Genomic DNA, 27,957 nt, shown 5'->3' with positions numbered 1-27,957 from the left:
AATATATCTGGCCAGCCAACGTACGAGAATTAGTACTTGGTCATTCGAGGTACTTAAAATAGTACCCGGTCAGCCGACAGACTAGTTATTAAAAGTAGTACTCGATTAGTCAAGTTACCAGGTATTGTACAAGGTCTGCCTAAGTACTAGAATGACGACCTGGTCACCCAAGAGACGATAAATACAGTAGTACATAGTCAGGTAATTTTTCAACTGTCCAGAAGATGTCAGCATTGTATTCCTTCGCGGGCCCATTTTAGGTTGGAGCCATGGGCTGGGATAAAGAAGTGCAACAAATCCTCGAAGAAGAATCCAGAAGACGTGAAATGAAGGTTTTGTATCTATTTAATGTTGTTGTAAAAATGACATTCCCACACGTGACTGGTTCTCACTGGCCTTTGTCGGCCTTGTGGAACAGAACCTGGAGCTGCTCCTTGCTGGTGGCTTCTTTCTGCTGCATGAGGTCGGCGTGACCTTTGGTGATCCCCCAGCCGTCGGGCGTCGACATAGAAGGACACAGGGGGCGACCCGACGCCGGCTTCAGCTTCTCCCAGTAGTCCCGGCGGGCCCTGAAGCATAAACGCTGAGGTGGGCGACGTTTGCTTTGAACGCAACTTCAACCTGAAATAATACCTAGTCGTCTCTTGGATGACTTGGCAACATTTTACCTTGGTCAGCCCAGGTACTCGATAGTAGTACCCGGTCTGCCAAGGTAACAGAACCGTCACTCTGCAAGAAATTCGAAGATATAGTACGACGAATAATACCACATCTGTCGAGGTACTAGAAATCAAGACATACTCAACCGAGACGGGACAAAAATTACCCAGTCAACTAGTCTGGCGTATTGATACGGTACTGCAGTATTTTCAATATTTTGTCATTGTATCGCAGTCATACCGGCATTTTATTTCAAGTTTTGTCGTTACTGTATTGTTTACATTTGTACCGTTGAAAGTTACAATGTCGTGACGTCGGTGAGCGACAATGTCGGTATTTGATCTGGTGTATTGAGCAATACATAAGGGTGCTATCCACATTTGATTCCATTGACCAATACCTTTTGCCAAGAAAAGAGCGTCAACCACGACGGCAGCGATCTCGATAGTCGCAGCCGTGCCGTTTCGAATCGGCGCGTCGGTTTGCGCCACGCGGATATTTGATGTGGCGGTGCCATAATATGGTACCTGGCTCTGCACCAGGGCTTGGTGTGCATCTCCAGCCCGCTGCCCCACAGGCCGTGCTTGTCGGAGCCCGCCGGCAGGAAGCCCCTCTCAGGTGCCAGCTCCTCGGCCAGGGCGCGCACGTGGTAGGGCTCGAAGCCGCAGCAGCCGCCGATGTAACGGATGCCGGCGGCGTACGCTTCCCGGGCGTACTTCTGCATGTCCCAGCGGGTCAGGATCCTCGGCTCCAGACCTGGCGGGGGACAATTTTCTCAAGGTGCTGCATTTACTACCGCAGCAGGTTCCCCTCTTTTTTAATTCTAGAAATTCCAGCTGCATGACTTGTGGAGTGGTACGTACTGAAGGGGAACTCGGGCAGGTCAATGAATCCCTGTTTGTTGCAGTCGGGCGTGTGGTAGGCGAGCGGCTGGCTCATGTAGTGCGCCTTCAGGCCGGCCTTCTCCACGCCCGCCTTCATCATGGCCACCGTGCGCACGCAAGTGGCCGGGTCAAAGTGGCAGTTGACGCCCACGATGTCCGCACCTGCGAGCGAGGGAGGCGGGGAGGGTTGAAAAGCGCCGCGCAATATCTCCCGCGTGACCTTTTCGTACCGGCTCTGACGAGGCGGACGGCGCACTCTCCCGGGCTGACTCCGTTCAGGTCGCCCTCGGGTCCGATGCACAGCGTGGCCGCCACCGGCTTGCCCGTGCTTTTCAGGACCTCCACCGCCCACTCTGCCTCCTCCACGTGCTCAAAGTACTGCAGGCAAAAAAACAAAACAAAACATAAGATCGATGCGTGTTCATTTTTAAAAATTTCAGATTAGATGTGAGGCTTTCTTTGTTTTTTATTCTATCGTCATGCGTGTGTATTCATTCAGACATATGCAGTGGGGATGTACAGTAGACAGCTTGTATCCAAATGTTTCATCACAAATATTTAAATTCTGTGAATGTTTTCCCACATAAATCAATGGCAAGTCATTAAAAAATAATGTATTACAAATAATGACGACAAGGAGGACGATAATGCGCCGTGCAGATGCCACTTCTAAATGCGTTGTGGTCAAAACTAGGGACAGTCGATACCACTTTTTAACATGATTTTTTTCTGACCGATACCAGTACGAATATTCACTCTTTGGATACTCACCGATACCAATTCCCGATACCTCTTGTACTTTTGATTTTCAAAACTTTTGAACAAAGACCTTTCTTTCTGACACGGTTGATGATTCACCAACGTGTCCAACTGGCACAGAATAGCGCCAACTAGGGCTGAGGAGGACTCACTGGATGGCAGATCTATATTTTTTGGGCCTCAAGTATCGGTGGCTGGGATCGGCAGCCTCCATAAGCTTAAAATAAGGCCTGTGGCGGCCTGTGGCGACCCACGGCGATACTTGGTTCGGTACCCGCCCATCGCTCATAAAAACCTCTCCCACATGTGATTGGTATCAAATGTCCCAGTAAAGGCGACGACCGCCACGTGGTAATGAGGTGAGGCATTCATCGGCCGGATGCGGCGTCCTTCGTGTTGCGTCCGTTTCAATACCTCAGCGATCAAGAAATCAACGTTCTTGCGCATAAAAACTTCCATCTGCTTCTTGAAGATGGCCTTGACATCGTCCTGGCTCTTGCAGCTGAGGTACGAGGGCGTCTGAGACACGCCGCCCGCCACCAGGGCATCGCCCTCGTCGGCCACCTGTCTGGCCAGGTCGCACGCTGCTTCGTTGATTTGCTGCCCCTGCAGGCGGGAAAATTAAAGCACAGCGAAGGAGTGGGTTCAAATGACATGCTATCCCCTCCGCCCCCCAAGCGCATGAGGCCGGCCAGCAGCCGCAAATATAGAAACCCGGTCAGAAAAGCTAGCGGCTCAGCTGAGATGACCATCCTGCGGAGGCTCAACATTTTCATTTTCGTTTGCGGTGCAAGATCTGGGTCGGTGGCTGATATTATTCCATCGGCCGAGCGCTCCGCTAACCGAACTCCATCACAAGGGAAGAGAATCGGCACTCACGGTGAAGCACTGGGTGTGGCCCCTGTTCTCCAGCTTGTCGTCGCTGGCGTAGAAGGTAAAAGTTTGCATGACGTTGGATCCCGCCCTGAGGAACTCCCTGTGCAGCTGCCGCACTGCAAAAGAGTGGTGAAAACACAACGCCGTTCAAGATTTGATTGACAGCTTTGGCTCCATCTACAGGACACGTTAGCGCTGAAGGAGAAGGACCCGGGCTCCCGAGTTGGCGACTGTGACTAACTCCTCCACGACCATAACAAAACGTTCAAAAGGGCGTTTCAGACGAAGGGGATACCGGCTTCGGGGTGCTCGGAGGCGGCCTCGGGCGTCCACGGCCCCGCCTTGACGTAGCCTCGCTTCTCCAGGGCGAAGACGAAGCCGCCATCGCCGATGACCACCTCGCCGGCGTCCAGTCGCTCCAGGATGCCCTGGGTAGCCACAAAGTCCACATCAGAGGTGACTAAGTCCAAGCACTGATACTTGCGCGTCAAAGCAAAAGTACAGATTCCACTCGTGTGGCTGGAGAAACGTCCACCAAGTCAACGAGGACAAATTGAACTGACTGAACAAAATGGCTGACATCCTGAAACGTCCTGCCTGTACAGCAAGCTATGACTTTGAGGAAATAAGGTTTAAATACAGCGTCGGCCATCTTTTTTCGGGCGAGGGGGAATCGTAGCGTGTACCAATAGGATTTGAGGATAAATAGGACATGCAGAATATCCCCTGTTGCTTGAAATAGATCCAGTTTCATGAACTCAAATCAACACGCAATCAAAATAACATGTTCTCAAAACCCCATTTAGACCCATTAGCAGTAAGAAAGTACAGACAGCCATTTTCGGTCAATTTGGACAGAAAAAAACCCCGAATCCTGAAGTCAAGTCACAAGAGACAGCCATTTTCGGTCAATTTGGACAGAAAAAAAACAGAATCCTGAAGTCAAGTCACAAATCACAGAGCATGCAGTGTAAGATTTGACGCTTGCTTGTACCTTCTTTGTCGCTGCCGGTGCCATGGTTGCGCTCCAACCTCCCCCTGTCACACTTTGCTCACCAAGTGTCAACACACTTAGTTCAACCAGCGATATCCGATCCCTTCCTCAGCTTCGCGCATCATGTACGAACCGTGAATCCAAATATTCCTGACCCGTTGAAGAAAAAAATAACACCTTTTTCCAATTCAATAGTGACTTACCCGACGCCTAAGAAGTATGTAACTTGTAGTGTAGTATTCGTTCTGTTTTTTTTTTTTTTTTTTTTATCTTGAAACCCCAAGTGAAGTTACTGTTCAGTTTGATGACAACCGTGACCCGTCATATGCTAACTGATGGTTTGCTAGCTTACATAGCATTAGCCATTCGTTGCACTCCTCAATTGCTCATCCACAAGGGCCTTGTCTTTTCAGATTGAGATTAAATGAACAAGCTCTATAAATACAGTTGAGTTGAGTTATGTTCTGAATATCAAACAAGTTAAAATTCATAAAGAACAATGGGTAGGACTAGATGCATTTTTGACTGCCTTCGTGCTGAACAATGACTATTTTCTTTTCTTTTTTTTTTTACCACCCACCAATTTTCAGTGATCTGCCCGTATGTTCCGTAAACAAACAAACAAACAAACAATCCCTGACACATGATAGCAAGACGGGGAGAAGTGAGACCCGTCTTGAAATTCTCGATAAGCTCTCATGGCACATCAGGCCATGCATGCCAGGACCGCCACAGAGACGTGAATTCCCGCTGAGAAGCGGACCGCATCTTTCCACCGATAGACATTGTGCTGATCCTTTTGGTGTTTACACCTTGTCCACATGGGGGCGGTATCGTACAGACATATGACTATACATGGAGATTGTCATAGCCAGGTCCAGTCACCCGCAGTCATATTTGTTGCTCTTTGCCGAGGACAAAGAATAAATGCCTGTGCCTGGGGATTCACGCATTTGGGGATTTTTTTTTTTTTCAATACGAGGCTGCTGTGTTGCTGTGACGCAACTTTACACAGATGATCTCAAAACGCATATCGTGAGGAGCAATAATGTCAGCGTCTTGCATTCTCACTGGAATAAAGACAGCGAGATAAAGTCAAGTTGTTTTCATATGTTATGCTGTTCTCAGGAGCAGCGTCCCACCCCCTCTTTCTCACTTCAGACTCGTTCCAAGCAGGTTTGTTGAAGCGATTAAAAAAAAAAAAAAAAAAAAAAAAAAGCTTAATGAGCACAGAGATAAAACGCGTTTCTGTGGGAATTCAACCTCATTCAGCCCTTGTAGACCAGGTACTAGATTTGCTCCGCTTGTGTCGTTTATGATCCAAGCATTCTGTTTGGTTTAGAAAGGAGACGCTTGCTTTTTTTCATTTGAATCAATCTATTTATTTCGTGACTTTCAAAAGTCCATTTTACATTTTTGTGTGTGTGTGTGCGTGTGTGTGTGTGTGTGTGTGTGTGTGTGTGTGTGTGTGCGTGCGTGCGTGCGTGTGTGTGTGTGACCTACATTGGAGAGGCCTGCGGGGGAGAGTTAAAGTCACGTCCTCAGACGCCCGACGACCCCGCAGGGGCGGGTCCAAAGGCCAATTGGGAGAGCCAGCGAAGCATTTATAACTCCACCGTCAACTTCTCCAGCCGGTGGCTTTTTTTTTTTTCTTTGTACGGGAGTCATGTCTGCTCGCATGTTGAAGCTGCTCACAGTGCACCTGCGCTCCAGGAGGCCTTTCTGTCCACTTCCCCTGCTTCAGCCTTCGCGGACGTTCGGCTGCACGGCGAGAAAACGAGATGAGCAAAGGTGAGACGGACCACCGGCTGACTGACTTGTTTTTTGCAAGCACACACACACACAAAAAAAGCTCCACTGCATTGAAAATGAAGACAAATGGTGACGGACGGCAAGGAATGCACGCAAAGGTATTTCAATGCTCGGCTGCGACCAGCAGAGGCGCCGTTGATTTACTCTTTGCTTGCATTTTTTTTAGAAGAAGAACAAAATACTTGGACCTAAAGCAGCGCTATGCACAGTGCTTTCATCCCAATACGAATTCATATATTTGCTGATATATTTTTTTAGGCATTATCCGAACATTCATTTTTTTCAATGAATAATCACGAGAAAAAAAATAGCTAAAATATGTTTCTGTAACTTACCTCACAATTAGATGTCACTTTTCCCAAGTTTGTCAACACGTAGTTATATTTTATCATGGAACAACTCAAAAAAAAAAAAACTTGGGGAGCAAGTGTGTTAACTTTGCTTTAATTGCTCTGCCACGCTTGCACCGATCACTGGAAGTTCAACATGGCAATCAAAGCACAAAGAAGTCTGCGAGCCGCTCACCCCTGTAAAAAAAGGTTTGCGCCATGTGTTCTTCCCCATCCCGTCAGTGACCCGTCTTCCGCATTGGGCAAGCGATGGAAGGAGACGGCCGAGACGGTGGTCATCGGAGGGGGCTGCGTGGGCACCAGCGTGGCCTACCACCTGGCCAAAAGCGGCATGAAGGACGTGGTGCTGCTGGAGAAGTCCGAACTGACCGCCGGATCCACTTGGCACGCGGTACTGGGCCTGCCGTTTTGCTTTGCGCATTATGACTCCGCTTGACTTGGACTTGAAGTGCGTGACTTGACGAGATTTGCCGTTTTGCTTTGAAAATTTGCGTCTGGAAGCGAAAGTTGCTTCGGTTGTATTTTGGGAAAAAGGACTTTGTTGGGTGTTCCAACCTTGCGACCCAGCAGTATGCTGTGACGTTGAACTTGCACATCTGCCATTCCAAAAAGTGTGCCTTATTGCCGTCGTTGCATGCTTCAGGTATCGGGCACAGCAAGTTGAGTGTGATTTGTGGTTTTCGCCATCCTAGGCTGGATTGACCACCTATTACCATCCAGGCATCAACCTCAAGAAAGTCCACTATGACAGCATTAAACTGTACGAGCGGCTGGAAGCCGAGACCGGACAGGTGAGCTCCCCGAGTCTCGGTCGGTCTGTCCGAAGACGCTCAGTAGTGGCACTCGGCAAAAGTTGAGTTGAGGCAACCGGATTGTTCTTGGCCGTCAAAGACGTTTCGACGACGGTTCTCTGCTGCGTGAATGCGCGTTTCGAAAAGCAACCGGTCCTTCACCAGCTCGTTGGAAAAATAGCTCGTTGGTGGCCTCTTTTCTCATTGAGTGAGTCAATCATTGGCGGAGAGATGTTTGGACTTGACTGCAAAAACCTTTCTCTTGTGTGGCTTCTTTCAAGCCGGTGGTCCACATCCCGTCAAGAAAGGAAAGTCAAGTCCCTTCTTTTGGGATGCAAACGCCTACAAAAGACAAAGGGGGATCATTTAGACGGATCATTTCGAACTGTTGATGAAAGGTGATGAAATGGCAAGAAGAGTCCAGTTGCTTCCACTCAACCTTTGTAGATCTCGATGACTTGAGCGTTCACGCAGACAAATTCTGGCACGTTTGGTCTCGGCGTGAGCAGGCGGTGGGCTTCCACCAGCCGGGCAGCGTCCGCATCGCGTCGACGGCCGCCCGTGTGGACGAGATGAGGTACCAGATGACCCGCACCCACTGGCACGTGACGGAGCAGTACATGATTGGGCCCGAGAAGGTCCAGGAGCTCTTCCCTCTGCTCAACATGGACAAGGTAGAGTCCGAACGTGAGTCAGGACTAGACTCTGCGTGCATGTGAGATGTATCCCGTCAAGGCTTTGACTTGATAGCCCGTGAACTCAGAATACGAGGTTTGCTAATTGTGCCACGTGGGCCAAACGAAGACCGAACCTAACCGTGCTAACTTGAAATCGAAAGCAACCCTCCTAACCTTGACCACCCTTCCCCTAACTCTCCTAACCCTGACCCGTCCTTGTTGAGCCTTTTGTGGTCGGTGTCCACCGGTTTTAGGTCTTGGCTGGTCTGTACACGCCGGGAGACGGCCACATCGACCCTTACTCTTTGACCATGGCGCTGGCTGCGGGCGCTCGCATGTACGGCGCTCAGATCTACAACCCGGCCCCGGTCACGGGCCTCGTACCCACGGCCGACGGCAAATGGGATGTACAGACGCCTCACGGAACCATCCGGGCCAACCGAGTCGTCAATGCCACAGGTTTGAACCCAATCGTCCTGCGTGTGAACATTTTGGGCTCGGCCCTGCTCGAGACTTGCGTGAGGCTTCCAGCAAGATGTTCTCAGAGGCAAGTCCCCACTGAGCGGGCTGCAACAGAGAGACTGGAAAAGTCCCACAAAGGAATAGAAGTGGACATTCTTGAAAACGGGTAAAAATACCTGAGGTGTATTTTGCCATTCGGCTCCTTGTGAGAGAACAGCCGGTTGTGTGGAAAAAAACTGAAACGTACAATGTAAAGGTTTGGTCCAATTAAGTTCACCTGTAAAGGTGATGCTGTGGTGCATTTTAGGTTCATCCTGAAATGTCACCTGGAAGCCCCGTAATCTTAACTTGTTGTGAGTCGTGTACCTGCTTCTGCCCTCTGCAAAAGCTTTACTCAGCGTAGGAAGTTTGAGGGCACACCGCAGTCGACACACTTTCAGCCAGCATTCCATCAAAAAAGTCTTATCTAACTCTTGACTTTTGTACCCACGGACCACGGCTGGGTGAGTTCAGGGAAAACTAACGCCAACCGGGTCCCGGCGGTTTTCAGAAGGGATTTTGTTGGCATGCTTGTTTTTCGGCAGCCATTCTCTGGAACCCACTCGCCAGCATTGTCCAATAATTAACATCGGAGTAAACCATCAAAAACGGTACCGGCCTAGATTACAAGCGTGGCTAAGCTAAGGTAGTTACGTCCCTGTAGAAAAGCAGCACAAATCTCCGATGATGGAATGCAGTATCAGCCGCAAGGATCTGCTAAAATTAGATGACATTTTGCTGGCAGGAATAGGCGGAGTTAGTAGTTCCCTTCCTTGATAAATGCTTGGGTCAAAACCAAGGGCCAAATCATCGCCGGTGTTCACCGCACTGGGCAATTCAAAAAAAAGCTGCGGATCAGCTTCCTCCTAAAACCTCGCCAGAATGAGCTCGACAGCGCCATCAGGGCAAGGCAAGATAGTTCAAAGCAAAGATCTAAAAAGTAGTTGACTAAAATGACAAAAAGTACGTGCGTGGGTAAAGTAGTTGCCAGAACGTAGGGAGCGTCAGCCGAAGTTGGCATCGGAGCTCAGATGAGTCAACGAGTCCTCTGCTATGTGACCCAATAAGATCAGTTTCAACATATTTGCCTCGTATCGCCGGCCATGATAAATATAACTTCACCAACTGGCCTGGAATTGACAGCTGCTTGCTGGACATGCGCGAGCTTCGTTTTGGTGAGCTTTTATCAGTCAAGTACATTTTATTGACTCAGTGATCCAGCGTTCAGGTGGCGAGTACACACGCACCTTGGACTTTACCGATATTTTTGAATTACATCACACAATGGCGACACATGACCTGGAGATATTTTTCACGCATTGAGCAAGTGTGGGCATCGGTGGAAGTAAATCGGAAGCAATTACACTGACTATATGTGGAAACAAAGACAAAGAAAAGTAAAAGGACAGGTTGAAATAGACTTCATCGTTTCCCTCTTATTAATTTACATCCATCTTAAAAATAAAACAAATAAATCACAGCACCTGTCTCGTTTCTTGTAATATTTAAAAGTGCAAGCTAGCGTCGGACGGACTCCAAAACGTGTTGCCATAGCTTTGCTTCCATTTGAAAGCGAGTAACAAAAATTGCTTTGTTAGTTGAAGATAACAAGGGACACTTTACCAACAAAACAGATCTTACTTCTTTTTTTTTTCCAGATAAGTTGATCGAGAAATTAAAAACTTGTTGGAGCTGAGAACCTTCAACAATTGTCTGAACAATTGTCGCCACGAATGGGGAATACGGTATCGCGCGTTTCCGAATTTGTTGCCATGATCGTTCATTTTGATGTCCTCTTCGCATACTTTCAAGTCTAGCAGACTGATATTGAAACTCACGATGAGCGTTCACTGCCAGTTAACCCCCGTCCACGTCTGTCGTTTCAGGTTTCTGGGCCCGCGAGGTGGGAAAGTTGATTGGTTTTGAGCATCCGACCATTCCGGTGCATCACCAGTACGTGGTGACCGCGACCGTGCCAGAGGTCAAGGCCCTGAAGAAGGAGCTGGCCGTCATCCGAGACCTGGAGGGCTCGTACTACCTGCGGCAGGAAAGGGACGGCCTTCTCTTTGGGCCCTATGAAAAGATGGAGAAGATGGTCCTGCAAGACTCTTGGGTTCGAGACGGCGTACCCCCGGGTCTGTGCGCTCGCAAGAAACCTTTGTCTTACGCTTATCCGGGTCGTGGCTACGGTCCGAGCAGGGAAGCCTGGACCTCCCCATCTCTGGTCGAGGGTTACAGAATTTTGGAAAGTTGGAAACTTGACACGTAATTAAGGGGAATCTGTGGGAATAAACGGGAAGAAACCGGAAATGGACAAAATTGAAGATGGTCTCCTAATGGGGAACGGATTTTACACCGAGGCATTCCCTGTGAGACCTAGTAGCTCGATCGTGTCCTCCCCGTCGTCTCCTCGGCCCTCCTTTAGTTAACCGTCCATGAACAGGCCGGGAGGTTGCAAGTCATGAAAGATTCTGTCGCACTGCTCCAGGTTTCGGCAAGGAGCTGTTTGAGTCGGACCTGGACCGGATCATGGAGCACGTGGAAATGGCCATGGAGATGGTCCCCGTGCTAAAGAAGGCCGACATCATCAATATCGTGTCCGGCCCGATCACGTACACCCCCGACCTACTGCCCATGCTCGGACCGCATCAAGGAGTTCGCAACTACTGGACGGCCATCGGATTCGGGTATGGTCGCGAGGGACGGGATTTCGGCGGCAACGGCAACGCCCGTTCCCACCGCCTCGTGTGCTCAGGTATGGAGTGATCCACGCTGGCGGGGTTGGGAAATTCCTGAGCGACTGGATTAGAAACGGCGAGCCTCCGTACGACCTGATCGAATGTGACCCCAACCGCTACGGAAGCTGGGTCGACGTACCGTTCCTGTGCGCCAAAGCCCGGGAATCCTACGGCTTCAATAACGTGGGTAAGAACAATCGATCCGCTTTGATTTTTGTCACCCGGAAGAACATGGGTGATTGTTGTGACATCGTGATAAATCTGGTTTGGTGCTGACCAGAGAACCAAATGACACGGGCCTCAACTCCTTGTCTCCCTAGTCGGCTACCCCAAGGAGGAGCGCTTTGCGGGGCGGCCGACCTACCGCAGGAGCGGCGTTTATGATCTTCTCAAGGACAAATCATCCATGGGCTTCCATGCCGGCTGGGAGCAGCCTCACTGGTTTTACAAACCGGGAGACGACACCGGATACAAGTAAGATGGCGATGGCTCCGGGAGCCGAGACGAGTTGCGCGCTGATTTTTCTTGGCTTCCGTGGCCAGGCCCAGCTTCAGGCGCACCAACTGGTTCGAACCCGTCGGCAGAGAGTGCAAGCTCGTGATGGAGAAGGTGGGCGTGATAGACCTGAGCCCTTTTGGCAAATTCATCGTGAAAGGCAAGGACTCTCACAAGTTGCTGGACCGCTTGTTCGCTAACACCATGCCCAAGGTGAGAGCCCTCCTCCAACCGCGGCGGTCAGGCCGAACGGCCCGGGCGTCACGCTCTCGTGCTTTCAGGTGGGCCAGACCAACATCAGCCACATGTTGACGCCCGCCGGGAGAGTCTACGCTGAAGTCACCGTTACCCAGGTGGCGCCGGGAGAGTTTTTGCTCATCACCGGTTCAGGATCGGAGCTCCACGACCTCAGGTGAAAACGATACCGCGCTGAGAAGACGTCTCTTGCCGTTGCCTTATTGTTGGCAGCGTGAAACGGGCAAAACATTGAGTGTGGACAAATGAATTCTAGTAACGTTATGCAATGGACAAAATGGTACGAGAGAACACGGATTTGAAAGCTTCAGCGACGCCCCTTGAAACGATGCCATGCGCAAGTCTGCTACAATGGTCGAAACCCAAAACGTTGCGGCAGCTGCTAGCACAGCCCCGCCTTTGGCTGCAAACAGCAGCCCGTAAATCAGAGGCTTCATTTTGAACCCCCCTCCCGATCGGTTTCCCGCAGCGGACTCTCACGGCAATCTGGCCCAATTTCCACACGTTGCCCCTCCAGTCGATCTGGCGCACTGCACATCGACTTGATGACGATCACGATTGGAATGTATTCAACCATGCTAACATCCTCATGCCGACAACATTTGCTGATCACCCAACTCCCGAACGTGCAGAATATTCCATAATTCCTGCGCTCGAACCAGCTTCTAAACAAAGCGGACTTTCCGAACTAAATTGCGCTAATTACTCTCTGACTTTGAACGCTTGGCAAAGAATATTGTCAGATAAGGAGGAGAAGATTTTGCTGCTCGTCAGTCTCAAGCGATTATTGGTAGTTGGCGTGACAGAACCCGCCAACGCAACCGCCGACTCTTTTGACACATTTTTTGATAACGCTTCTCAAACCGGTGCTGAAATGCAGTCTGGGAGAGAAAACGTCTTTGCCGGGCCGCACTCTCCAACAACGCTCTGGTGTGCGTTGAGCTTCTGTGCGTGCTTGTTTGGGACTGGGACGACGTACGTCACTATGCGACCGTTTCCTTTGTCCAACAGGTGGATCGAGACAGAGGCGGCTGTCGGCAGCTACGACGTTGACATCACCAACGTGACGGAAGCAATCGGCGTGCTGGGGGTGGCCGGACCCAACTCCCGCAAGGTCCTTCAAAAGCTCACCCAGGAGGACATGAGCCATTCAGCGTTTAAATTTCTCCAGTGCAAGTCGATCCAGTTGGCCGGTGTTGTGCTTCGAGCCATCAGGATCTCCTACACGGGTACGCGGCCCGGGCGATTTTCTTTTGTCGTATTGTCTTGATGTTATTTTCTGTTTTGTTGCTTTCATGTGTCCCGAAACCTTTTTTTTTTAATTTTTTTTAAGGGGGCGGGGCAGATTTGAAAAATGTCTACTTTTTTTCACGTATTGTCTTGATGTTATTTTCTGTTTTGTTGCTTACATGTGTCCCGAAACCTTTTTTTTTGGGGTGGGGGGCAGATTTGAAAAATGTCTTTACTTTTTTTCTAGCACAGGTTTGACCATGCACAACAGGCGTTGTCATTTCGAGCTGTGACGTTTCAGAAAACAATTCCACCTGTTACTGAAGTTGACCTTTAATTCATTATAATCATGATATTATTATTGGATCCTTATTATGAAAACCTGTTGTGCAAGAATAAAAAACAAGGGCTCTGTTTTTTTTGTTTTTGGAGAGGGTGGTGGGGTGGGGTTCCTATGTTGTTGTGCATTGTTGTTGACCTCTCCGGTGCACGTGGCACTCAGGCGAACTGGGATGGGAGCTGTACATCGACCAGAGGGACATGGCGGCAGTTTATCAGGCCATCATGGATGCGGGAAGAGAGGACGGCATCGACAACTTCGGCACCTATGCCATGGCCTCCCTCAGGCTGGAGAAGGGCTTCAGAGGCTGGGGAGCCGAGGTACAAAGACTGACGCGCGCATCCGTTTTCAAAGGCTTTTTTTTTCATCATTCCGTTGCTCGTCTCTCTAGATGAACTGTGACACCAACCCTCTGGAGGCGGGCTTAGATTACTTCATCAAACTCAACAAGGTAAGACCGTGAAACCTTAGCTTGGTTAACAAGCTGCTCCGCGAGCTCGCGACTCTTCTGACTTCATCTTTGCGTTAGCAATTTGCCGCCTCTGCCGGCGTTCCTCAGTCCGTCATGTATCAAGCAACTTGTGATTGACATGCTAACAAAGCTAGCCGTTACGCGAGCAACTCTTCTGCCGCTGTCATCATCGTGTGTCTTCCTGCTTCCGTCCATTTGTTAGCCAAGCCAGCACGCAGTTGCTCAACCCCCCGTTTCCGGTTGGGATTTGTTCCAGGCGCACCAGCGATTGTTGTAAATCCACGATACAAAAAGACGAGATTAAATTTTTTTTAAAGGCAATAAAATGGGGTTCCCTGTCACTACACTTTGAATCACAACACCTATTATTTTCTTTTTTTGTGGGGGTAACAGGCCGCCGACTTCATCGGCAAGGCGGCGCTTCAGGAGATAAAAGCCAAGGGCCTGAAGAGGAAATTGTCATACCTTGCAGTGGAGACGCAGGACGTTGACCCCGAGGGCAACGAGACGGTGTGGCTCGACGGAAAGGTTAGACACCGCACCGCCACTGTCAGCTGCTGATCGGGTTGCAAAATCCCTTGTGTTTTCAAAGTTAGAGACTCCCCATGAGAAGAAACACCAATTCAAAGAGTTGTTTATTTGCATATGCTGTATGAGCAATCTGTTTTGCGTAGATGCCTGCTTATGACAACAAAATGTTTATATTTAGATAGATTTACAGAAGATAACATCACTTTGAGGAAGGGGGCAGAAGACCCTTGCTCGCACCATTCTCCAACTACAGATTTGACAGATTCACATAAATTCCCATGAAAAATTTCCAATTTGGAAGATTTCCAAAATTCCCCCAAATTCTCATGAAAAGTCATCAAAAGGTTTCCACCCAATTTGCAATCCGAGCCGCTCCCTCCCACTTCCCCATCCCCATTCCCCACCCGCCCCACCATCTCGCTCACCCGCTTCTATTCAATCAGGTGGTGGGCAACACCACATCGGGGGCCTACAGCTACAGCGCCCACCACAGCCTGGCGTTTGCCTATCTGCCCGTGGAGCTGTCCTCGGTCGGCCACAAGGTGGAGGTGGAGCTGCTGGGGAGGAAGTACCCGGCCGCCGTCATCCAGGAGCCCTTGGTGCTCACCGAGCCCACGCGGACCCGCCTGCACAACAAAGCCACGAGCAAAGCATGACAACATCGCCGCATGCCGGCAAGGGATCACGTGACGTGGACACAAAGAAGTTTGCTTTCTCGATTTAGGACAAACTTGAAACGCAATGTCATTTTCTAATTCCATGGTTTACATTTTGTTTGGTACAATCAGAGAAATAATGCCATTGCCATTTTAGTGAGTGACAGAATTAACATTTGTACAGTTTTTATAATCAATGTATTTTTTTAATGATATGCAATAAATAGACTGTACGCTATTACCTTGAGAAATAAAGTATATAGAATTCGCTATTGTCTGAATATCAGTACCGATTACTGTTTTATGTTATTATTTAGAAGACCTTTCAGTCAGATTTTTCAAGAAATTCCTACTATATTAGTAAAACAATGCAACATAGTGGTTGTATTTAGTTCAACTACATCATATCAAGTGAAAGTATTACATTCTTATTTCATTCCGTGATCTCAACTAAAAAAGTAAAAATAATCATTATGGTGATGGTGTCGAACACGAACAACGACGCTTCCGTTTTGTTGGTGACCACTTCCGGATTCGTCACGTGACCCGGGCGACATTCCTTCCCGTCACCTGATTGGCTGCTAAGTCGACAGCAGCGTTTTCAAGCGTCGTGGAGAAAAGGAGCGGCGGTTAAGTGGCTTGAGTGGCTTCCCCTTTTCACAGCAAAATGTGCCGATTAGTTCAGAGGAATTTTACGAAACATTGACATCCGCATATGTTTGTGCGGCCCTGAACTGTTCAAACCACAAGGCGGTCTTCCCACTTCACTTTGTGTCGCGACAGCCACTTCCGCTTTGCCACAGTTGGTGGGCGATAATGGCCGCGAAGCTTCCTTTCTTCGCGTTGCTCTTGACCGTCTGTTGCCCCGCGGCGTCGGGCTCCAAGCAGCCGCACATCGTGTTCATCCTGGCGGACGACTTGGGCTGGTACGACGTGGGCTACCACGGCTCGGAGATCAACACGCCTCACCTGGACAAGCTGTCGGCCGCGGGGGTCCGCTTGGAAAACTACTACGTCCAGCCGCTTTGCACCCCGTCCAGGAATCAGCTCATGACCGGCCGCTACCAGGTGAGACACCCGAACGAAACCGCACTGCACCCGGCATCGTCACACACCGGTGTACCCGGAACCCAGTGAGTTCTTTGGGGCCTTAGCAAATCCACGGCCACGTAAGCGTGCTCATGGTGATAATTGACAATAATAATGGGGATTCTGGGAAGCTAGTTTTTGTTTTTGAATGTCGGTTTAGTCTGTGAATGGTTTACTTTTGATTGTGTGAAGCACATTGAGTTGCCTTCTGAATAAATGTTGCCATTTGAATAACCCTGCCTTGCTTTACCTACTGTTCCCTGATCACATTTTGGGGCCCCCAAGTCAGATTCACATTATTTTGAGTGCATCTGCGAATACCGATACGATACCTTGGCTTCTCAATTGTCCTTTTTAAAAAAAATAAAATATTTTCCGAATAAAGGTATCCCCCCAGCCACCATGACGCCTTTTCAAATCGTTTAAGGCAATGGTGGTTCGGGTGAATTTCCCTTTTGAAATATCCATCCAAAAGTGATACAGAGCCTCCCGCTCGCATCAGCGCTGTCGCCTACAGACGGTGAAATAAGAAGCGGCTTTGGCGTGGCCACTGTCGTTTGCCCCTGGGTTGGTCTTTTTTCACCAGCATGTTGCGTGTTTGACGTCGGCAGATCCACACGGGCATGCAGCACCAGATTATTTGGCCGTGTCAGCCGTACTGCGTGCCGCTGGACGAGACGTTCCTGCCCGAGCTGTTGTCCGAGGCGGGCTACGCCACGCACATGGTGGGCAAGTGGCACCTGGGCATGTACAAAAAGGACTGCCTGCCCACGCGCCGCGGCTTCCACTCCTTCTTTGGTTTGTACGCGCCACGTGTTCCCCTCACGTCTCCGTGCCAGGCGACCGCTTGTTCGCTTGACAGTTGTGCAGCCGCCTTCTTCCCTTCAGATATCTAATGCCGCTTTTTGATGTGTTCCCCAGGCTACCTGACAGGCAGCGAGGACTACTACACTCACATCCGCTGTAGCCCCATCGCTGCCCTCAACTCGAGCCGCTGCGCTTTGGACCTGCGGGAGGAGGAAGCGGCCGCACCGGGATACAAAGGCGCTTATTCCACTGAGCTGTTCAGCCAGAGGGCCGTCCGGATCATCGCCAAACACGACCCCAAAAAGGTGAGCGCAGCCTTAACAGAAATGCTAAGAATAATAACAACAGCAATCATAATAATACAGAGATAATACATTCAGTTTTTATCAAGATAAGGTTAAAAAAAATTGTTGGTGACTTGGGTGTCTTTGACCAGTCACACACACACACACACACACACACACACACACACACACACACACACGAAACGTGTTTGTCTTGACAAATATACCACTTTATTTTTATTTTTTAAATGATTTTTTTTTTGAAACATCATGACTCTTCTTGTAATATCAAGACTTTTGTGCTTTTGTTTCAGCCTCTCTTCCTCTACGTGGCGCTGCAGGCCGTGCATTCGCCCCTACAGGTGCCCGAGCGCTACGTGGCGCCCTACGCCTTCATCCGCGACCCGAGTCGCCGGGCGTACGCCGGCATGGTGGCGGCCATGGACGAGGCGGTGGGCAACATCAGCCTGGCCTTGCGCCAGGCCGGACTTTGGGCCAACACTGTCCTGGTCTTCTCCACAGGTACGCATGCACACCACCAATTCATGGATCATAAATTCTAATTATATAGTCCAAAAAACAACTTTATTCTCATATTGGTGCACCTTTTTCTGAAACAAATTACCATGTGAACTTAATTGATCAACTTTTGTGGAATTACGCCCTTAAAAAAAAAAAAACAAGTGAAAGAAGCAAAGCAAAACGCCCTCACCCCCTAAAAAAAAATCAGCTGCTTGCTCTGAATTGTGTCACGGTTCGGTCCCTTGGACAGATAACGGCGGCCAGACGCTTGAAGGGGCCAGCAACTGGCCGCTGCGAGGCAGGAAGTGGTCGCTGTGGGAGGGAGGAGTCCGCGGGGTGGGATTCGTATCTGGCCCGCTCCTCCAGCGGCCGGCCAGCGCCAGCCGGGAGCTCGTCCACGTCTCCGATTGGTTGCCCACGCTGGTGGGACTGGCGGGGGGCCGCCTCAACGCCACCAAGCCTCTAGATGGATTCGACGTTTGGAACACTATCAGGTGACGGATGCTTGATGATTATTGCTTTTGTGATGCCGCTGACATCCGAACTGGCCTTTTCATGGCACAATAATGTGTTTACAACAAAAATCACCACGATATCAATTTTACATTTGACGGCTTTTCAAACTATTTGCATGCTGTTTAATAGTCGTCGTAGTATCTAGTTGTGTGTGTCCGTAATCAATCACAAGCTGCTTGTAACAGTCAAAAGATCTGCCATGGTCAGGAGCTTGCGCTTCGATACGCTGCGGTCTCGTCCAAAAGAGAACCAATGCTGCCATCTGTTGGCCGTTTATCGTTCTATTCATCATGTTGACTAAATTTGATCCTGTTTATTATAATACAGATTAATTTATGGCTTGTGTTTCTTAAGAGAAATATATGGGAAGGGGACCTTGGAATAAAAATAATCACACATAAAATTGCAATCACAGTATTGAGGGGGGGTGGTGGGGGGGGCAGAGAATCGCCATTTGATTTTTCTTCCAAATCATTCAGTCCTCATTTGGTTGATGCAAGAAGGCCCAACATCGGACATTCCGCACGACTGCGCGTTTGTCTTTCCTTCACGGCGGCAGGGTCCGCTTTGACGAGCACTTCTTCTTGCTCGCTGCCTAATTGTGGACGCGGTGGAGGAGGAGGTGAAACCGAAGGTCACCACACCACAAAGTGCTCCCTTGCGTCCCGGCGCTGCGCTCCCATTGGCCGCCGCCCATCGGTCGGCCGCCGCCTGCGCGCTTCTTTCTAATTGGCCGCAGAGAGCGAAAGCAGGCGGACGGCGGAGAGTTATTTGTGTTATCAGACGCTGCGGTCGCCGCACATTACGGGTGGGTGTGCTGTTTTTGATTTACACACCCCGTGCGTGTGTATGTTTGACACACCTTTGTTTATATTACAGCAAAGGCTTTGCCTCGCCCAGACTGGAGCTGCTGCACAACATTGACCCAATGTACAACGATATCGCCCCGTGTAAGTCGATGACGCGCAAGCGCCACACTCGTCCCCCTCGCAAACACGAGAGTTGCTGACAGTTCAGCCTCGGCTCCACTTTTTCTTTGTGTCGACTTTCTGTCAGTGAGATGGTCTTGGTAGTTGTGTCGGGCCCTGAGGAACACTACGAAGACGGAAAGTGCAGAGTACGGTGTCGAAAGGGGAATCGGTCAACGACACTTAAATGTGAGCTTCTTGACATTCGATCCCCACCCGTGACAGTTTGGTGGTTGAGGCTCTGTGATTGTAGGGCCTCTTCCAAGAAACGGGTCTCGTGACTGCTTTGTTCTCTTCAATAAATCGTCATTCTTATCTCTCTTTTTTTTTTCATGCAAGTCTAAAACACGCTCCAATTGAAATCCCAAATGATTTTCCCCATTGGAAATTATGTAAACCGAAATCACCTGTTGCAGGGTCATCACACCATCATGAAACAAAAGTTTGAGGTCATATTTTAACTGTCAAAAAAGTGTGTGTGTCTATGTGTGTGTGGGGGGAGTCGGACGAAGGGAATATATTCCAAACCTACGCTGTGAGTGTCCCGGTCTGCATGCAGGTCCCGGCTCGAAGCGTCTGCGAGCGTTCGATGGCGACGCAGGAGTCTTCCGGTCCGGCTTCAACGTGTCTGTCCACGCCGCCATCAGATCCTCAAACTGGAAGCTGCTCACGGGATACCCAGGTGAGTGCCACGTGGGTCCAGCGCAAAAGCCATTGACAAAAAAAGACAGTGGCAGAGTTAATCCTTTCATGCCAAAGAAAACCCCACAAAAATACATTTCTCCTCCTATATGGAATAAAATGAAAAAAGAAAAGTGCAGCCCAAAAAAAGCAAACGAGAGCTCATCTTTTCATGCCAAAGACACTGAAAAAAAACATTTATTTCATGCAAAAATGCCACAAAACAGAGTTACTCGGTGTTGGAGCCTTTCGTGCGAAAAAGTCCAAGAAAATGCGGTTTGTCCAATGATGTGACAAAGCTAAACCTGGCGATGGTCCTCCTCAATCCTTTGAGGCAAAGAAATCCAAAGAAAAAGCCAAGCCCACACTTAATCCTTTGGTGCGGCCCAGGTTGCGACGTTTGGTTCCCGCGACCCGGCCAAAACGGGTCCTCTCCGGGGGCCTCGGAGCCCCTGAAGCCCGTGATGCTATTCGACGTGCTCAAGGACCCCGAGGAGAGGAACGAGGTGTCAGCTCTTTACCCCGCCGTGGTCGAGCGCCTCCTGGGCCGCCTGAGCCACCACCAGCAGAGCGCCCTGCCCGTCCACTTCCCCGACGAGGACCCGCGCTGCGACCCGGGCCCCACTGGAGCCTGGGGACCCTGGGCCTAAAATGGTCAGAGGGATGGTGATTGACACCCACTTCTTGGACATTTTTCCTGGGACATATTTGCAATCTCATGTATTATCAGAGCTGCATTGCACTGTTGCCAAAGGGGTTAGCACGCTATTTGTGGTCAGTGGGTCAGGAATTTGGCTTGGAGTTCTACTTGCAAACCAGGAATTTGTTGGAGAATCTCATTTTCCTTGGGCGTTTTGAACCTTGACCCCTTGACGGTTGACTTCTCCAAATAAGACGCCCCTCCCCCCAAGCCCTCATGCAGGGCCAGCGACCTTTGAACTGTCGCGTCAATAGGAGAAGACCAACAAAAATCTTTTAAGAAGCCAGTCCAGAAGAGAGAAATTCTGCCCTCCAGATCGCCTCCGCTTTGGCAAAAAAAAAAAAAAAAAAAAAACACAAAGTAGACATACTTGATTTGGTTTAGTGGGCCACAAAATGATTTTGGAGCCCTTCAGAATGTCAGCTATCCACTCAGCTGTTAGCCTCCCCGATCAAAAGGTTAAGACTCGGATTGAAACAGAGATGGCTGCCTCGCAGAGCCGGATGACAACAGGGAAGCACTCAGCTGCTTTCAGATATTCAAGTCATCCTTTTGTAGAGCTGAAAGGAAATATGCTTACATACAAAATAGAATATAGCATGGAAAGAGCATGGTATATTCATAGTATTTATTCAATTGTTATATTTTTTTCAATCATCACCTTTATTTGTCATGATTTCTTTGATATATATATATATATATATATATATATGTTTTAATCGTTTGCAAAATGAAATCAATGCAGGACGCCGATGGTTTTAGTGCTAATCGTCATTTTTATGCAAAAACATTTTCAAGGACCAAATTAGAAACAAATGCTGAAAAAGATGGCTTCCCATCGCTGCTGTTCAATGAGCTGTGTCCGCTGGTATTCCAATAGGGATTAATGACTATTAGGACCGTGCGATGTCATCGCATTTGCGATCCATCCATCCCTTTTCTGAACCACTTCTCCCCAGCAGGGTCGCAAGTGTGTAATAAAGCTAGCGTTGGTTGTAGTCTGTGCATTGTTGGACCTCAAAATCTGCCGATGAAACTTCACTTTGGGCTGCGGTGAGCCCCAAGTACATTCGCACTGAAGCGTGGGAAATCTGAGCGTGTCGCCCGGTTCCGTGATTGATCAAATGCAACATTTCCGAACGTTGCGATTTTTTCCCACTTCTTGTTGTTCCAATTTATCCGTTTTGTGTGTTAAGGATCTCGTGTCGAGTTGGAGAGGCTTTGCAGCGCAGTTTGAGTCGTTAGCATTTTCCTCATGCTAGCCATCGTCGAGCTCGGCATCCCCGCTTTTGTTTATTTTGCCGCGGCGACTGATGCGCCTGCCAGACCCGACGACGATCCACGCAGGTTCCGTTGGCAAAAAAAGCTTGGTGGCCCCCAAGGGTTACAAAGTACTAGGGGGAAACCTTGGCCTGGAAAATGGCTCTCTCAAATTGTACTTGATTAGAAGCATAGCGTGTATTAGAATGATCAAGAATGTGATGATTTCGCCCCATTTTTTTGCTTCAATTCAATGGACATTGTGGTACTCTGTCTGGTGTGGATGCCTTAGCCACCGGGCAGGAGTTTAATACAAATGTTTATCGTTTATGCCTGTGAGTATTGTAGCGTCAAATATCCATTGCTTAAAGGGAAACAATACAGCAACACTGATGCTATTCGTTAGCCTGTTGTTGGCATTTTATGTGTTTGTTAGCATTAAGCTCAATGGATAAAGCTGTAGTTGTTTTAAATAATGTCGAAACAAACTTCAGTTCTCAGAAGTGAAGCTGGAATTGCTGCTGAAGGTGTTTAAACTTAGATTTTCATGATGAATCAGTTTTTTTTTTTTGTTGTGGTTTTTTTTTTTTTTTTTTAACCCCAACATAAATTATTAAACTGACAATTCATCTTAACAGCCCCACTGCATCTTCCCCTGTCTCTTAAATTTATAGAGCAGGGAGTCCTATCAAACTTTATAAGCTAATAATGCAGTTAGGGCCGTTAAGTGTTGCCATCGCCCTCCTGATGCAACGGTCAAGTCTCACAAGAGTTCTTCGCGGAGGACTGAAGGGCTCGGAGTTTAGTGTGGCTATCGGACCTGCACAAAGGTGCCTGACTAGACTCACAATTTAATGGTTTTAGGCACAGTAAAATACTCTCTGAATGTGACTGGAATTTATATTGAAGGCACCATCGGATTTGTCCCATTGTGACTCGTGAGGAAGACGAAAAAAATCCTCGGTTCGCAATTTTGTTTTGATTAGGAACAATGATGAATGGGGCTCTTGTTTGGCACATTTGCCACACATCCACAACGTAACACACAAAACTGTTGTTGTTTTTTTTTCTTGAATCCTCCTTATGTACAAACCAACAAACGACAACCAAAACAACACTGGCTATTACGAATTATTAGTTTCAAGTGACCCGGTGCATTGCTTTGTGTCCCAAAATCATCATTTACATCTTGAGAGAGGAGACTTGATTCATCCAGGACTGATTTCCAAGATGTTGTGCTGCAAATCAAAGCGTGGTTTGGGAAAAAAAAAAAAAAAAAAAAACACAAAGTAGACATACTTGATTTGGTTTAGTGGGCCACAAAATGATTTTGGAGCCCTTCAGAATGTCAGCTATCCACTCAGCTGTTAGCCTCCCCGATCAAAAGGTTAAGACTCGGATTGAAACAGAGATGGCTGCCTCGCAGAGCCGGATGACAACAGGGAAGCACTCAGCTGCTTTCAGATATTCAAGTCATCCTTTTGTAGAGCTGAAAGGAAATATGCTTACATACAAAATAGAATATAGCATGGAAAGAGCATGGTATATTCATAGTATTTATTCAATTGTTATATTTTTTTCAATCATCACCTTTATTTGTCATGATTTCTTTGATATATATATATATATATATATATATATGTTTTAATCGTTTGCAAAATGAACTAAATTATAACGGGTATTTGTATTATTGTAAATAGTGGTATTATATTTTAATCTGTCTATTTTTAAATAAAATCTAATCATCAAATAATTTGTTTCTAACCACAATGACGTTTGCTGGTGCCCTGGTTGGCGATGTCTGCTTCCGCCCGGAAAATTGGCCACGTTGAGATTCCAACCGAAGAACTCTGAGGCAGATGTGGCAACCTTGCTGCTGTTCATAGTGTTTGTGTCTATTTCATATTATTCTTGTTATTATTACTACGCTTTTGGGAAAAAAATAACTAAAGTGTTTACATTAAAAAAAAAAATTCGATCTTTTTCCTCACAAATCGCGGCTGCTGGCATCCTGATTGGCTACTTACGCGGCGGCTTGCTTTTGATTGGTTCTTAGCGCTCTTTCATTGGTGACTAATCTGCCCGCAAATTGATTATTTACATTATTTTTTAAAATATTTTTTTCAACACATGAACATATATTACATTATCATTATATATTTGAATTTTATCGAAGCGGTTTGCCCAACTCCCATAATGAGGAACGCGAGCGTTGTCCTGATTGGCTCCTTCCACGGCAGCTCGCTTTGGATTTGTTGTTACTGGTGTCCGGTCTGTGATTGGTGACTCTCCGGCATGTTGATCACGCCCACCGAAGCAGCGGTTCGCCACCGCCTGGGCTGGCCCACTTGGTGGACCTTGGCGACGGCCATTCATTCTTCTGCGGTCCGCCGGAGGACGTGGAACCAAAAAGAGCGAAAGGCAGCCGATTCGAAGGAAAGGGAAAGGGAAAGTTTTCCCCATTCTCATCTCACGCCTAAAAAGGGGTAAACGTCCAGCCACTTTGACAAAGGGAGTCGTCATCTATCGTCGTGTGAGAGTTTTTAAAAAGCTTCCCTCAGCATCCTCAGATTCACGTAAGTTCAGAGATATGTCGTCTTCCTCCTCTACTAAAGCATACTTTCGTACGTGTCCCCCAATTTTCCTACTTTTCCACTTCGGAGCCCAACCGGGATACTCGCCTGGTCGCAGTCGAGCTGACAGACACTTTTTTTCCGGCTCGAAGCTCCTCTGATGTGGCGTCCATCCAGCTCATCTTTGTTGTCTGCTTGAAATACTGTAGTTCGATGTCGAAATGCCCGTTCAGACTAAGTGACGAACAAGCTTATTTGGGTGAACATAAGTTGGATTGAATTGAACGTTGAATTGTGCTGAATCTGCTACTTGGTCCAAAAAAAAAAAAAAAAACATGACGTCACAAATTGTGAAAATGTATCTTTTTAAACATACACCAAGAAAGCGTTTCAACACCAGCACGTGCATATATTTTATAACCGTCAAACTCTCTCGCGCTCTCTCTCGAACATATATATATATGTATATATGCATATTTGTTTGGAAAGCGCCCTACTTGATACAAGCCATTTTCTGGTGAAACACATCTTCGGTTATTATTATTTCAGCTGAAACTGCTATTTACGGTCGATAGTGGATCGATACCAATCAGTGCTAGCTGGTTTCACGGCTGCTGAAATGTTGACGCTGGTGTGAGCTCGCTTGGTCGTACTGTACAAACAGATGAGTTTGGGTTTCATGAAATGCTAACACAGAAGGGGAATCGCTTCTATAATTGATGATGGGCTTTGAGGATGGCGGCTTTCAGCCAAACAACACAGGGAAAAAATATATTTGCCCTCTCAAAATGACGTCCGTTTGAAAAGCCAAATTGTGAGCACTGTCTCACTTTTCTGAGGCGGAAATGTGTCCTCTGGCTTCCTCCCACAATCCAAAAACATTCATGTTAGCTTTATTGAGGACTCCAAATTGTCCATAAAGCGAAGCGTGAATGAATGATTGTTTGTCAAAATGTGCCTCTCGCTCAAAGTCAGCTGGGATCGGCTCTGATGAGGTTAAGCGTGAAAATGGATGGATATTTTCCTGCCAAATAATGGATGTACACGATGAATAATCAATATTCTTATGATTGGATATTCATGCTCAATACAAGGGATAGGCAAGCGTAATTGTTTGATCGTTCCCAACGCCTGTTTTGAGCCCAATGTCGCATTGATCAATGTCGCGTAGGCCTTGACTGACGTTGTGTTGACTTGTCAAGTGGGCAAGGTAAGTGGAACTGATGGCGCCACTACCGGTTGAAGATGAATTTTAGTTGAGTCGGCTTGTGAATTAGCTAGTCGGCTAAGTTTATGGGTGAATTCGTTTCGTCGGCAAGTTAGTAGAATAAGTTAGTAAAAGAATGAGAATATGGGTGAATTAGTTGCGCGAGTGTGCCCAGTGAGTTTATTGTGTCAGTAAATTATTTGTTAGATAGCTGACGGAATTAGTGAGTTTAGCTTGTTGAATACATTTGTGAGTTCACTACCTTTGTGACCGCTGTTGAAAGCGCATTGACGAAGCACTTTGGTGTCTGGTGTTGGGCAGTAAAGGGAAAGACAGGCCCATGCCTGGAATCTGTTTGCGTGAAAGAAGGGATGTCTTTCCCGTGTAAATTAGGAAAAAGTTACTGACGTATGGCCACCTGTGAATTCCGTTGTTTCGGGGTGGGGGGCTGAAGTTTCACACCGGATGCGTCTCGGCTCTTTTGCAGGGTCTATTAACATGTGTGACAATGCTTGTGTTTTGTGCTGGCGCACGGCGTCCCTCATGGTTCCGTGTTAGGTCACCTTTCAAAACACCCCCCAGCCCCCCCCCCCCAAAAAAAAATCCAGGGTTCATTTATCCCTTCCCTGCGGAGCACCGCTCCCCTTCTTTGAAGCCACAAAAAAAGTGCTGCGCTGTAATTCTTGGCAGGCGTATGGCACAGATGCATGGAGGCAAGCTGCGTTACGAAACTATCAAAGTGTGGAAAAAACTGACCGTCCTGTCGTCACGCGTGCACTTGGACAGAAATTAGAGAGCGTAGCTTGTGGCAGAAAACGTCAAAGTCGCGCACGTGGGCCACATGGCGAGCCTTTCATGCGCTTCAGAAGTTGTCCACGCTTTGGTCTTCACTCATAAATCTTGAAATCCCTCTCAGAAGCATTTTAGAAGCTATAGAAAAGACAAAAAGAAACGCGCATGCATACAATTCGGAGTCTTTTCCCCTTGCGAAGAAGAGATGACTTTTTCTCGTAACGCGACTTTACTCTTGGAAATGTGCACCTTTTTCCTCATTCCAAGAGCATATGACATGACATTTTTTTTCCTCACAATGAAGATGACTTTTTGCCCTCCAAAATAAGTTGCTGATAAGATTACAAATTTTGCTTGACGCCGTTCTCGCAATGGAACACTTGAGATGAGTTTCCAATTTTTCTCATAACATGAACATGCTTGTAAAATTCCTTTTGTTTCTTTTTTTTTTTTTTTTTTTTTTATTGAATCATTAAAAAAAAAAACGGATCAATTTTCACATATTTTTAATGGTAAAACTATGGCTTTCTTCTAAATACCATGAATAACTCAGCAGATTTCAATTTCTAGTTTTTTTTTTGTGTGGGTGTGTGTGTAAAAGTACAGCCTTATACTCGTTCTACCAAAAATTTTGTGGTAACCTCAAGCCATTCCCCCTCCTCCCCTCATAAAATGACATCCCAACTCTGGTAATTTTGTTTTTCTTTCTTTTCAGTGTGGCCTTCTTCCGCCTTGACATAAAACAGCTGTTTTTTTGTTCCAGTCGATTGTTACTTTGGGCTCGGTGGCGTCGTCCATCCACGTTTTTCCGACTTTGAGATGTTGGACAAGCTTCCAAACGGGGGACACACACACACATACGCGCCCACACACGAAAACAGGTCACGTCCGTGTGAAATGTGACAAAGTGCAGCGGAGAGCCTTTGACGTTCCCACGTGGCTTCCTGTCCTACTTGCGCTGCCAGACGGCTGATTTGGGAATCCACCAAGTGGCGCAAACCTTTATTGCTACCGCTGTGTCGAGGGAAAAAAATAAAGAAAGACGCTTATGGTTAACAACATGTCCTTTTCTTCTCCTCAAATTCCGACTTTATTCCTTGAACAATTTATCTCGCTCAGATGACGAGTTATTTGGGAGAAAGACCTTTTTTCTTCTGACCTTATGAGATAACATTAATGCTGGGATGGTTCCACGCCGTTCCAGTTTGACCTTTTGCTCCAAAAATTACAACTTTCGTTTTACTTTCACAAGTCGGTTTTCTTTTGAAAAACAGTTTTTTCACCTGTTACATTTCGATTTTTTGGCGGGTGAATTCCAACTTAATTCTTGGGATTGGCTTTGTTGTGGGAAGAAAGGATTTTCTCTGACTTTTGTCTCGAACATTTTTTGTTTTGACCTTATTTGTGTAATATGACTACAACTTTTTTTGTTGTTAAAAAATTCTGACTTTTTAATAAATCAAATTACATCTCTATTAAAAATGTTTTTTTTAAGCTATTGAAAAACCAAAAAAAGACTGTTATGGAAAGAACCCCC

The 27,957-nt window shown here is 47.6% G+C and overlaps 3 protein-coding genes across 4 annotated transcripts; 2 read left to right on the top strand and 1 right to left on the bottom strand.

The window, feature by feature from the left end:
* Positions 1-327: 327 nt before the first annotated feature.
* bhmt (betaine-homocysteine methyltransferase) lies at positions 328-4,245 on the bottom strand. The gene is made up of 8 exons (XM_019873000.1): positions 4,174-4,245; positions 3,475-3,607; positions 3,183-3,295; positions 2,718-2,909; positions 1,775-1,922; positions 1,524-1,706; positions 1,188-1,416; positions 328-569 (listed from the first exon to the last, which is right to left on the bottom strand). The coding sequence occupies exons 1-8, from the start codon at positions 4,195-4,197 to the stop codon at positions 389-391; spliced, it is 1,203 nt and encodes a 400-aa protein (XP_019728559.1). The 5' UTR covers positions 4,198-4,245; the 3' UTR covers positions 328-388.
* dmgdh (dimethylglycine dehydrogenase) lies at positions 492-15,307 on the top strand. Of its 2 annotated transcripts, XM_019872997.1 has the most exons (17): positions 492-589; positions 5,834-5,964; positions 6,558-6,726; positions 7,028-7,126; positions 7,636-7,800; positions 8,058-8,262; positions 10,191-10,439; positions 10,793-10,991; positions 11,060-11,229; positions 11,363-11,516; positions 11,585-11,750; positions 11,819-11,949; positions 12,804-13,021; positions 13,525-13,682; positions 13,754-13,813; positions 14,228-14,362; positions 14,809-15,307. In XM_019872997.1, the coding sequence occupies exons 2-17, from the start codon at positions 5,840-5,842 to the stop codon at positions 15,019-15,021; spliced, it is 2,616 nt and encodes an 871-aa protein (XP_019728556.1). In that variant the 5' UTR covers positions 492-589; positions 5,834-5,839; the 3' UTR covers positions 15,022-15,307. The 2 variants fall into 2 exon arrangements, with proteins under 2 accessions (XP_019728556.1, XP_019728557.1); XM_019872998.1 differs by lacking the exon at positions 492-589 and having other exon boundaries at positions 5,779-5,964.
* Positions 15,308-15,574: 267 nt separating this feature from the next.
* Positions 15,575-21,243, top strand: arsb (arylsulfatase B). Its single transcript, XM_019872999.1, has 8 exons — positions 15,575-16,089; positions 16,722-16,908; positions 17,032-17,222; positions 17,516-17,723; positions 17,974-18,217; positions 19,119-19,189; positions 19,767-19,889; positions 20,279-21,243. The coding sequence occupies exons 1-8, from the start codon at positions 15,838-15,840 to the stop codon at positions 20,536-20,538; spliced, it is 1,536 nt and encodes a 511-aa protein (XP_019728558.1). The 5' UTR covers positions 15,575-15,837; the 3' UTR covers positions 20,539-21,243.
* Positions 21,244-27,957: the final 6,714 nt, after the last annotated feature.

This window comes from Hippocampus comes, unplaced genomic scaffold (assembly GCF_001891065.2).
Source record: "Hippocampus comes isolate QL1 unplaced genomic scaffold, H_comes_QL1_v1.1 scaffold333, whole genome shotgun sequence".
Lineage (NCBI taxonomy): Eukaryota > Metazoa > Chordata > Actinopteri > Syngnathiformes > Syngnathidae > Hippocampus > Hippocampus comes.
This window is presented reverse-complemented; position numbering and strand designations above follow the sequence as displayed.

Excerpts from the sequence above, each read along its gene's own strand:
- dmgdh (XM_019872997.1), top strand. The coding sequence starts at position 5,840 with ATGTCTGCTCGCATGTTGAAGCTGCTCACAGTGCACCTGCGCTCCAGG. Across the intron at positions 8,263-10,190 it reads CCGAGTCGTCAATGCCACAG|GTTTCTGGGCCCGCGAGGTG; the intron begins GTTTGAACCCAA and ends CTGTCGTTTCAG. Across the intron at positions 13,683-13,753 it reads TCAGAGGCTGGGGAGCCGAG|ATGAACTGTGACACCAACCC; the intron begins GTACAAAGACTG and ends TCGTCTCTCTAG.
- arsb (XM_019872999.1), top strand. The coding sequence starts at position 15,838 with ATGGCCGCGAAGCTTCCTTTCTTCGCGTTGCTCTTGACCGTCTGTTGC. Across the intron at positions 16,909-17,031 it reads CGGCTTCCACTCCTTCTTTG|GCTACCTGACAGGCAGCGAG; the intron begins GTTTGTACGCGC and ends TGTGTTCCCCAG. Across the intron at positions 18,218-19,118 it reads GACGTTTGGAACACTATCAG|CAAAGGCTTTGCCTCGCCCA; the intron begins GTGACGGATGCT and ends TTTATATTACAG.
- bhmt (XM_019873000.1), bottom strand. The coding sequence starts at position 4,197 with ATGGCACCGGCAGCGACAAAGAAG. Across the intron at positions 2,910-3,182 it reads GCCACACCCAGTGCTTCACC|GGGCAGCAAATCAACGAAGC; the intron begins GTGAGTGCCGAT and ends TCCCGCCTGCAG. Across the intron at positions 1,707-1,774 it reads CGTCCGCCTCGTCAGAGCCG|GTGCGGACATCGTGGGCGTC; the intron begins GTACGAAAAGGT and ends CCTCGCTCGCAG.